General features: G+C 39.0%; 1 protein-coding gene across 1 annotated transcript; it reads left to right on the top strand.

Annotated features, from left to right (window-relative positions):
* Positions 1–6,401: 6,401 nt before the first annotated feature.
* LOC141658701 (uncharacterized) lies at positions 6,402–9,671 on the top strand. Its single transcript, XM_074465577.1, has 3 exons — positions 6,402–6,869; positions 7,042–7,114; positions 9,079–9,671. Exons 1-3 carry the CDS (start codon positions 6,793–6,795, stop codon positions 9,301–9,303), a joined length of 375 nt encoding a protein of 124 aa, XP_074321678.1. The 5' UTR covers positions 6,402–6,792; the 3' UTR covers positions 9,304–9,671.
* The last annotated feature ends 2,768 nt before the right edge of the window (positions 9,672–12,439 follow it).

Below are 12,439 nucleotides of genomic sequence, written 5' to 3'. Positions count from 1 at the left end.
TCCTTAGCGAGTTATAAAACGATTTGCATCTTTCTCGATGATCTTGAAATGAATCTGTTGTAATGCTATTCTTCCAATCGACTTTTGTATGTCTTTGACCGTCTTTGGTGGTTCTAGCTCCAGGATAGCTTTGATCTGTTCGGGGATGGCTTCTATTCCTCTTTTTGTCACCATGTAGCCCAGAATTTGCCTTTGAGACTCAAGTGGCATTTTTGTGGGGTGAGCTTCATATTGAATTTTTCCAGTATTTGAAAGGCTACTTCCAGGTCTTTGACGTGGTCTTCTGCCTTTTTTGATTTGACTACCATGTCGTCTATGTAGACTTCCATGGTGTCTCCTATCTGATCTTTGAACATCATGTTGACTAGCCTTTGGTAGGTTGCACCGCATTTTTAATCCAAAGGGCATAGCAAAGATAACAATATATACCTCTTTCGGTGATGAAAGTCGTGCTTTCCTGGTCTGCTGGGTGCATTTTTATCGATTGAATCCGGGAGGCATCCATGAATGTCAACATTTCGTGGCTGCAGGTGGCATCTACCATTGCATCGATGTGTGGTAGGGGAAATGGGTCTTTTGGGCAGGCTTTGTTTAAGTCGGTGTAATCTACGCAGACTCTCCATTTGCCATTTTTCTTTTGGACGACTACCACGTTTGCAAGCCGGTCGGGTACATTACTTCCCCGATCATTCCCATGTCCAAAGAGCTTGCCAACTTCTTGGTTGATGATTTCGTGCCTCTCTGCAGAAATTTTCTTCTCTTTTCAGACAAAGCTTAAAGGATTTGTCAATGTTCAACTTATGAGTAATAACATAAGCATCTATACCAGTCATATCAAAATGTGACCAAGCAAAACAAGACATTTTAGTTTTGAGAAAGGCGACCGATTTGGTCCGATTGAGTCGGGTGCATCCGACCCTACAAGTACTTTCTGTCGGGGAATTCTGGGTCTAATGTGACTTCTCCTGTTTCCATCTGCTGTTTGTGCTATATATTCTTCCCTGACAGGTGACTTTAATTGCTATGCAAGGGACTTACCTGACTTTGAGGGTTTCAAAGCCTGAGTGTAACATTCCTGAGCCGTCCTTTGTTCTCCTCTGATGGTGGTTATCCCCCATTCTGTTGGAATTTTCACGCATTGATGGTATGTTGATGGGATTGCTTTGACATTGTGGATCCATGGTCTGCCCAGGATTACATTATACGAGGATAGGCAATCCATTACTCCAAATCTCTCATATGAAGCCACGCCTTCCACATAGGTAGGCAAGCTGATTTCTCCCAAGGTGTTTTTTGTTTCTCCACTGAATCCAACCAGGACGCTGGATTTCTTGATGATCTTCCCTTCGTCTATCTTCATAGCTTTAAGGACGTCAAGCATCACCAGGTTGATTGAGCTTCCTCCGTCTATCAGGATTCTTGACACTTTGGTCATGCCCGATTTGCATTGTGATTACCAGTGTCATGGTGTAGATCGATATTCCTTGCGGTCCGAGTCATCAAAGGTAATAGCAGGGCAATGACTTGGATCTCGAGAGGAGGTTGGAGTCCTGGACTCCCTGGATATTCTTTTGGCGGGCCGAGCTGGTCACCACAGATTTCGATCCTCCATTTATGAATTTGACTTCATAGATGGGAGGAGGAGGAGGAGGAGGATCTCTCTTGCTTCCCGGGTCTCTCTTGTTTTGTCCTTCATCTTTGTTCTTTGGGCACTGGATTATGTCTTTCAAGTAGCCTTTCTTTAGAAGATATGCCACCTGTTTCCGAGAGCTGGATGCATTCTTCTGTGGTGTGTCCGATGTCCGATGGAAGTCACACCATCTTGTTGGATCTTTCCCTGGGGTTGTCGGATTTCTTTGGCCATCCGATTTGTATCTCCCGTGTTTTCCGAGCGTTTGATTAATCCTGCAGTATTAATAGAGAAGTTATATTCAGGAATAGTTGGAAGGCTAGAAAGGTTACCTTTATGTTCTTGTGCCATATTGACTTGGATCGTTCGGGCCTGGAATAGGGTGCGATCCGGGATTGCCTCCTTTCTGGTAGGAGCTTTTCCTGTTAGTATGTCCATAGCCTTGCTTTCCTCCGGATGAGTTCGTCACGAAGTTGAGGTCTTCTTCTAATCGACATGCTCTAAGGCGATGGATTGAACAAAGTGGCAAAGGTTGGACATGCTTTCTTGGTCGATCTGCATAAATGTCACCGCAAGCGGACTCCTTGCTTGAATGCTTCTACCGTTTCTTCATCGCATCCGGGAATGGCCACCTTTTCTTTGACAAATCGCCAGGAATTCTTTGAGAGATTCTTCGAGGAAGTTGCTTTATCCTGAACAGTTCTTTGGGTCTCTTGGCCATATCTCTGCTACTTGCGAATTGTTGATTGAAGGCATTGATCAGTTCTGCAAAATTCTTGATACCTCCATTTGGGAGATTGATGAACCATTGTAATGTCTCCCGCGGGGTTGTACCAAAGCCTTTGCACATGCGACTTGCCTGAGTTCACTGGGTATTGAGGCGACCAACATTTTTGTTTGAATATGGCAACATGATTTTGTGAATCGAGGTTCCATCATAAGTTCTCATGGACGGACGAAAAGAAATTTCTTGGGAGATCAATCTTTGCAATTTCATCTGCAAAGGGTGAATCTCGCAAAGCATCAACTTCTACTTGACCACGGGTCCTGGCACTCCGGTATATTTTCTATTTTGTTGTGGAGTTTTTGGATTTCTGAAGCATAGCCATCATTATTCTTTGCTTCAGCTTTTGTTTGTCTCTTCATTGGGAATGGTTGGGGTACCGGATGATGTATCCTTCTCCGGGGTTCCAAAATTAGAGAAGTCTATGTTTTTGATAATAGATGAGAATGGGGTTCCCGGTTCGAATCGGTCTTGGAGCCCGAAGCCCGATTTTCCAATTTCTTCTTTAGGCTAGATTCGATTCTTTCACTTATTGATTTACCTCACCGAGCCCCCTCTCTTGGATTGTTTCCAATTCTTTGATCTTGGCCAAGGCAGCCGCTAATTGTTGTTCTGCGGTGAGTTCCACCATTTTTGTGTGTGAATATTTAAATGAAAGATGATAAGGAGAATTTTATTGGTTGAAGAACTAGATGCCCCATGGTGGGCGCCAATTGTTTTAGCAGGATTTTCCTGGAAGGATCCGGCTTGATTATATAGTAATCAGGGTATCTAGTTCTATATGACTGGAATAATACGAGTAAATAACAAAGGAAGAATTAAGTATAAGGAATAACGTTTTTATTATCTTGATAAGCCGAGTACAATATTGTATGTATATCTGAATATTCAAGAGTAAAAAGAGATAAAGTGTAAATTAATTGACTAAGATTGAATGCCCTTACAATTGTTTAGATTCTGCTATTTATAGTTCTCCACACTATTCTCAACGTTACAATGAACAACGTTACAATGAGCAACCTCCTCCCCAAATGTAGGAGTTGTTGCCGGATTAATAGGGCATGTCCCCTATTAATCCGCTTGACTTATTCTTCTTTTAACGAATCTTAGGCTCTTTCTCTCCTTTCCGTCTTGATTCATAAATGATAGGGTTTTTTGGTTGGACTTGGTCTTCCTTGAGTATAGGACACGGTTATTTGACTCATGCAACTGTATTTCTTGTTTATCTTCTTAATCCACTGCTTTAATAATCGCAAGCTATAATATACTGACCATCAGGCTTCTCTTCCAGGATTTAGTAGCCTGCTTGCCATAATATTCTTCAACAGCTAAATAATAGTTAGATTTGTCCGGTCTTTGTTTTCTTCAATCAGCCTTATAAGGTCAGGCCAGGTTATGGTCAGGCCAGGTTAATCTGGGCCTAACAATGGTAATGATTTTTTTTTTTTTTTTTTGAAGTCACCTTGTCATTATATGACTTGGCGGATGACCAGTCGTGAGATAGCTTCTTGAATTTTTTTTTTCTTGACTTGGAAGTCGATGGCACCTCAACTTGTGTCTAAGTTGGTTTCCTTACGTCATCAATGTCCCTTGGACACCATCTTCGAGAGTTTTAGAAGTTTCGCCAACTTCCATCTCATCATCCGAATCTTGGCACTTTTGTGCCGTGACATGGTTAGACGAGGCAATATCCCAAGCGATTTTCTTTTGACTTGACTCCTCTTGTGGATTTGTGAAGATGACGGTACGTCCTTTTATTTTTAGTGACCTACCCGTGGTTATTTCCACTTCAAGACGACGTTTCATTCGAGAGGGTATTACACTATTGGTATATTTCCTGAGGTCGACTGCAACTTTTGTCTTCGAAGACTTCCTGTGCTTTCGTCGACACCTCTTTTGCACCTTTGAGCTGCTAATGCGACTGAAGACTGATTTCTTTACCCCACTCCTTCCAATGCGAGTGAATACTGACGCATTTGGTCTTTGTTGTTGAGAACATGATGTTAATTGCACCCGGATGGTCTCTTCCCTTTCTCCGAGCCAGTCGAACACGGAAGAGCGAGGACTAGAAGTTAGTTTACCCAGCCTGTCGAAAACAGACCTTTGTGGCAAAATTTCTGTGTTCTCGCCTTCACTTTCCGCCAGATCTACCACAATATATTGTGATGAAGCCTGCTTCACCTTACGTCGTGAAGAAATTTTAACGTGCTCGGGAGGCGATAAACCAATACCAACCTTTCCGATTTCGAGCTTGTTCCCTTGTTGATGAAATTTCTTTTGCGTTTGAGTCAAACCATACGGGGTGACTTCAATCACGTTCCCCAATGGAGTTGGATTTTTAAAATCGTATCCGGACTTCGACATGAGCTTGTAAGCATTTGGATCGAATCTTCCCTTTGTCAACTCTTCGCCGCCTATTTGGTCCTCTTTCATGGATGCCGTCGTAAAACCGGGCAGAGGTTGTTTACTCGTCATAAAGCGATTTGTTCTTGTAACTGGAACGATGACATTCTTTTTCAAAGTTTGCAGATCATCATTGTCAATCATCCTAGTTGACGTGCTCGCTTCATTTCGAGGTGTGCACTCTGTGAAAGGTGTCTCTCCAACTTTACGCTTTGATTTTGGCATGTACTTAAGGATCGGTGTCGCTTTCTGCATGATCGGAGGGACGTCTAGGATTGCATCAACCTTTGCCCCCTTGGTCGAATTTGACGAGGATTCTTTAGTCAGATCGTCTTCACTGCGATTTTCCTCAACAACGACAGATGACACGGTGTTCACCGAAACTTGTTCAAAGTAATGTTTGGGAAAATAGTCTTGTAACATCATGACTCGACGTGACTTTAACTTGACTGTCTTAGACGGTACGACGTCTGGCGAAAGATCCATGACGATTCCTCCATGTCTACAGATACCATGGAATATTAAAGAAGTTATTACGTATGTAAGTTGCGCTTTATCAATCATCGTTACCTTGTCTACCTTTAGTTATGTATGATGGAATTTCGAGCTTATTTCCTAACACGTCCCACGATATATGTATGGTCTGGAAGATTAAAGAGATTGCTACCAGGACAAAGTAGCCGCGCAAGAATACGTTGTCAAAACTTACTGTTGGGGTTTTGGTACAAATGATATAAAATGCAAAGACACACAATATTTTGTTATGGGATTAACCCACAACCCAACCTTGTATTATTATTCTTCAACAATTAACAATAATACAATCTCAATCTTCTAACACTTAGCAACTAGCTAAGATTTCAATCTATGCTTAACTCGGGATATTATGCACACACTCTTACTTTCCAACAATGACTAATGACCCTTATTTATAAGCTCCTAAGTCCTAACTTATCTAGTAACATAAAGAGTCATTACATCCTTCAAAGCTAACTCCTAATATTTACACTTATAACATCTAACATTTAACTATTACATAAATATTAGACTTATAACATAACTTGACATAAAGACTCTAATGTTACTAACACATCAATAATGTTGGGGTTACTTCCCAACACTTACAAATCGTATGTGCTCGCCTTGCCGCAAACAATTGAAAGGCAAGAGGTTATTGACCATGGTGGACACTAGAGGTAAATGTTGTAGGATTTAGTGGTGGTATTTGGATCTTTTGGAAAGCGAAAACTGTCATTGTTAATCTCGACTACTCTCACAATTAATATATATTACTTTAGAAATTACATATGTAAGTCTATATTCGTTGGTTACCTCCTCTCTAAATGTGGGTCATCCTAAATACCGATGGTGTACCAAAAGGCAAGGTCCTTCTGGGGGTGACAACATTTTTTAGACGAGACGGGTAACTTAATTTCACCCTTTCATTTCTCAAGTGGGATTTGCTCATCATTGAGGGTTGAATTATTGTCGTTATTCGAATTAACACGGGCTACATCATAGAAAAAACAATAAATAGAAAAATAAATAGAAAATAACAAAGTACCTCCATTCCTTCCTTCCCAACCAAAATCAAACTTCATCTTCAAAATTTCATTCTGAAAATTGCATGAAATTATTGAACAACACAAATTCTCATAATAGACGATACTATCCGTCTATAATGAAAGACGGGTCAAATACAATACCACTTTCCTAATAGAACAAACAACAAGTGAGGCGTGGGGACAAAAAATGTCACTACTTTCATTGTATTTGACCCGTCTATAGCAATAGACGGATATATCCGTCTATAACAAGACTTATATCAAGACTAATTGATTGAACAAACATTGTCCATGAGTGGTCAAGGCCCCACATATGCCAATGCTTAAGCCGCATTTTAACTTTCCGGCCCAATTCATTAATCAGCATTTTCGGCCCACATCGCAAAACCGGCCAACAATCCGTCGAAAGCATGTTTAGAACTGTGCGTCAAATATCTGAGTTGGGTATTTCTCCTGGTGAAATTATTGCCATTTGCGCTTTCAACAGGTTTATATTTCACTCCATTACTTGTCTTGAGGTTTTTTCCGTCTCAATCATTTCTTTAACTTTAATTGAAATTAATACCTCCTTACGGAGAATAAAAAAATGTAAACAAATGATGAAGACAAAGGGAGTATATTGTTTGTGAATTAATTAATGGTGTAGTTTTGAATGGTAGTGACTGGTATTTGGAATGGCTACTGGCTGTTACATACGTTGGTGGAATTATTGCTCCATTGAATTATCGTTGGGTACGTCGTCTTTTCAACCTGCTTTAGTGCTTGTTTCTTTGATTCTTGTTTGTTAACAAATTTACAAGCGCTTTTAGGCAGTTGCGCAGAGTCAGGTATCTCGTGGGTTGTAGTTTCGGTGTTATTTGTCGTGTTTTATTACGAGGAATAATTAACGATAAGAAACATCGTCTGTCTGGTGCCTTGACCCTGTAAGCCAGAATGTGGCTACGCCACTGGAATTTGACACGCGTAGATGTATAGTAGTGGCAGACCCAAATACGTTGCTGAGTTAAGTAATAAGGATTAACTTTCATAAAGAAGCCAGAGTGATAGGAACTAGGAAGCATGCAAGCTTTTGTGTTAGTTGAAAGCCTTTGCAAACAGGTTTACTGAACCAAATAGGTGATTGAAGTGTTAAGCTACAAAATGTAGGGTGTGTTTGAAAAACAAAAGTGGAGAGAAAAGAAGGGGAGGGAGAAGGAGGGAAGAGAAAGGGATGGAAGGGAAGGGGAGGGAGAATGGAGGAAGTCATTTTCCCTCCAAATCTTGCCTTTGTTGGAGAGGAAATAATTTGGCTTGGAGGGGGGAAGTGGAGGGATTCATTTTCCCTCCCCTCAAAATCCCTCCACCTCCATTTTGCTAACCAAACAAAGGATTTATCATCCCTTTCTTTCCCTCCCCTCTCTTTCCCTCCAAATCCTCCTATCCAAACAGACCCTAAAGGATGACGTTAATTAAGGGTGTGTTTGGATAGCAAAAGGGGAGGGGAGGGGAGGGGGAAGGAGAGAAGGGAAAGGGAGAGAAGGGAAGGGAAGGGGAGGGCGAATGGAATGTGGTTGTTTGGATACAATTTCTCTCCAAATCTTACCTATTGTGAAGAGATTTTGATTATGCATAGAGGAGGGAAATTGGATCCCTTCAAATCTCTCCCCCTCCATTTCCTTTCTCCCCCATTTGCTATCCAAACAAGGGATTTTAAATCCTCTACTCTCCCTCCCTTTCTTTTCTCTCCAAATCTCTCAATCCAAACATACCAAAACTATATTGTGCTATGTCTGTCTCAAGAATTGAAGTTATAAGATAGGTCTCAAGTTTATATACGAAACAAGTGTTAAGTTTTTGTAAAGCATTGGGCTGCTTGAAAATCTTAGTCCTTATGTATCTGAATGTCAGGTTACACAAACTTAGGACTGAGGTTAATAACATGTTGGGTGCGAGTATTATTTTGACTAACATTAAAAGAAATGGCACATGTCATCTAAGTGATTATTTCTTATGTTCAGTTTTGGGCATTTGGTTTAGAAGTCAATTACAGAATGCCGAAATACCTTATGAAAGATTGACATCATGTGACAGATTTGGCATCCAGCGTTCTGCTTATATTTAGTCACTTCATGGACTTTCTCTTTGTCATTAGGATTGCAGATTTGTAGCACCCTTAAAAATAAAATACATGGTGCATAAAAGCAGAATGTTATCATAGATTTATTTACATGCAACAACGCCAATTGTGGACAAACCCTTGGAAGAACTTATGCTACTTACTTTATTTTCCCTGTTTCGAGGGTTCTCATAATATGCACTTAAATCTTTGTTTTGATTAGGCCATGGTATTGTAAAGCTTATTGAAAAATGGAAAGGGGGAGATATTAAAAAACTTTCATTAACTAGCTCCGGATTATTTCTGTAGAAAAGGAAGTTTCATTTTGTCAAATAGTAAGCCGGTAGATATTTACACTTGTTTTTTCCTCTTTGAATCTTCTCAATTTTTCTTTCTCACAGGGTTTCCCTTTTCTCACCTTTGTTAAGCAATAGTTTCCCTTTCGCCAAATGGTTGGTCAGCCAGTGATGTAGGGTTAGTATATAAATTTTTCGATTAATTTTCACTGAAAAATATTGTAGCCGCTTTTAAAACCTTATTTACTTAGATAGTTTTGTTGTCAAACGGTCTTGCTCAAACCTCTGTTTTTTTTTGTCTTCAGACACAAACAACCGAGGACACAAGAACCGAGTTTGAAAAAGATATTGAATGGTGGTGGGAGCCTTTCTACACAGCTCATTGCAGATGCCATGAGATGTCTTCCAAAAGCCAAGCTTTTCTCTGCTTATGGTATTCTCTCTTTTTTTTTCATCTTCCTCTTTCTATATGTGTAGCATCGTTTAAGGTTGCTGCATATGTCTTATTTGCAAAAGCTAACGTGAGCTGAGCGTCGCTTTTGTTTAAGAGTACTTGTCCTACTTTTCTCTTTATTTGATTCCTGACTTCGAAATTTCTAGTATGACTCAAAAACTGAGGTTGTATGGCTTGTACCTAAACTGTTGTGCAACCATTGTTAAGCATATGCTTTAGAATAATATGTTCTCGTAGATATATCTTTGGTCATTTCAGCTTCACCTGTGAAACTATTTGTCTCTGGGCCTTTTTTTTTTGTTTTTGTTTATTTAATCAGAAGATTATTACTATTGATGTTGAAATTTTCCCTTTATTTTGAGTGTGTATCTCCCTGGATAAGCAATAAAGGAACTCCGTATGCTCATTTCCTTTCACTCCCTAACATAAGAATTGTTTACTAATTAAAAGTAAACTCATTTACAAATAGCTTTCTGCCACCATAATAATTGTTTATGAGTTCAGGTGTTCGCAATTTTTTCTTATGTAAATGCTTTCTTCATAAAGAGTGATGTCCCCTTCTATCTTTTTCCCTGTGGGCTTCTTGTCCTTTCCTTTTACTATTTTCATTTCTTTCTCATCAAAAGGAAGTCGACTTTGGACTTGCTAGTTAAAAGAACAAGCAATCATGGTCTTCAGAACTGTCAATCCACTAGTCCGTAGGACTGGAAACGCACACAGCAAAAAAAAAAAAATCCTTTTATTACAATTGAATGTTCATACCACTACATGCTTATTTTAGAAGATGGTAAACAATTTTATTGTGGATAGATGTTACTCCTCAGAATCATTGGCATGTTAGTGGTGAAGTTTGCCATTGTAGTTAGTTAGGTGTCACTGTTGAACTTCGCAAAATATTGCTAAAGGCATTCTTCATTTCACATAATAAATTGAGAAAATGTTAAATAAATACATTGGCGTCTACTTAACTCATACTCTATATCTGATATCATATCCGTTATCAAATTTTCATTTCAAATTGGGCCAAGGACTTGCTATTCTTGGTTCTGGATTATGACTTATGAGTGAACAAAGCAAAATAACTCACTAAATTTGTCGCACTTCTTTCTTTTTTGTACGGAGTATTTTGAAGAGTAAAATCATTTGATGGTTCTTGAACACATTTTTCTTAATAAGTCATCTGTAAACAACCTTAATGCAATTCATGGATAAGGCTGCGTACATCCGTTGGGGTAATGTTGTTGTACCATTAGTTATTATGCAACCTAAATGATTTTTAGAGACCTCATATGTTATAGGATACAAGTATCTATGTTATTTTCTAAGTCAGGCATGTAAAGGAGGACAAGAGGTTAATTTCTTGTATGTCTTGATATGGAGTTTCATAACTTTTAATAGGATTACTAATATTTAAGGGGGCGTCTGTTTCGCGCATGGTATGGGTTTGGAATCTAGAATCATATCTGAGTGCTATGGGGTTGAAACTCCATTCCCCATACCTTGTGTTTGTTTCAATTGTATGCGGTATGCGTTTGAAACCAAGCTAAAGTTGAAATATGTAAAATCCAATACTTTAAATAATAATTTTAACATATAAAATCATGAAAATAAAGATCTAATCAAATAATTATGTAAAATGTTTCATTTACAATATGTCATAATATATTTTTCATATTTTTGTTTATTATAGTTTGATACCCAAGGGTATCAATCTCATACCCACCCCCTCCTTGGGTATGAGAAACTCATACCTCATGGGTTTGAGGTATGGGTATGAAACCTCCAAAGTTGCCAAACAAACACTTGATATGGGTCTGGCTCATTCCAAACTGAAGGGACCGCGGTACATCACATGTAGCAGCAGAAGACAAAAACGCGGTCCTCCTGAGACCTATTGCATTTAAAAAAACTTGTAAAACTGGGTAAAGGGACACATACTTTATGTGTAGACAATAAATTGGTCTAACCCCGAAAATACGGAGTCTCTAGTGTATCCACACCGGTAGATAGACTAACGTTCTCAACCCTTGAGACGACCTCGGATATAGAGAAAACACTTTTCTCAATAATAAGTATATATGAGAGAAGGAAGGTTTTATAAATTTCTTGTTTTTTTTTTCGTATCTTAAAAATCACAAACCATCTTGTGCTATTTATAGCAAAATAAACTTGGGGAGCAAGTCATAGCTTACGTAATTTATTAGTCATAACAAAGCCTTAAGCATTAAGAAATGATTTGTGTAAAGACACATGGCTACTTGGCTAGTCATAAGATAAGAATGTCAAATATTACATGAGTTATCAAGAGAAAACGTGACCTCTAAGGTCCAGTTGACTCGACCCATTTTTTCTCATACAACCGTCTTTCCGATATTAACTATATTTCGTGTTAGCGGACAATATAAAAATATGTCGTCGAGATTATTTAATTAATTATCTCATAATAAATTAAATAACCGTAAACGTTAATTATCACACCGTAAGTGTGTGACCACATAGGTTCATCGCTAAACCGGTAATAATTAATCTCATTAACTATTAATCGAGGTTGGCGTCTAACAACACTCCCCGACGGCCGGATAACGTGAATACCAATATTCACTGTACTTCACTGTACTCGAACCTGGTAAAGGATACTGTATTTATTTCCCTCCGTCGTTCCAACTCCGGATCGTCCTAGGGTATGGTTTGACTGTCAAACCCCACAAGACGACCACTATGTTACATGTCAATCATTATCGGTCAAGAATGACTTTAAGAAACTCCTTTCTTAAAACATTCGTATGCCCTGGCCAAGGTCTTTATATGACCAATAAGATTAATGACAACATAGAGTTCAAACTCATTACCCTGAGTTGACGGTGTTGGGGCTGGTGTCCTTTACAGTTAGTGCAAGGACTTATAAATCTCTAAAAGGATCAAAGGGCATACTTTTGGTATTATTATCAGTTGATCCACGTTTATCAATAACGGTTGGGTTACTAGATAAGTTTGACGTTATTGTCATACAGATGGCGGTGATCAACTGGTCCCTAAAAGTCACACCTATAGGATACGTTTGAGAGATGTGACAGTATGAAAATACAGTCATGTTGATGCCAAATTTGACTAACCAGTTAGTCGGAGTTATTGACTAGTAATTAGTCAAACGCGATGTTGAGACAATTATTTAATACGGATTAAATAATAATGGCTAAGACGAATTAAACAGT

This window comes from Silene latifolia, chromosome 6 (genome assembly GCF_048544455.1).
Source record: "Silene latifolia isolate original U9 population chromosome 6, ASM4854445v1, whole genome shotgun sequence".
In the NCBI taxonomy this organism is placed as follows: Eukaryota; Viridiplantae; Streptophyta; class Magnoliopsida; order Caryophyllales; family Caryophyllaceae; genus Silene; species Silene latifolia.
Note: the sequence above shows the minus strand (reverse complement) of the source record. Positions and strands in the feature narration are given on the sequence as shown.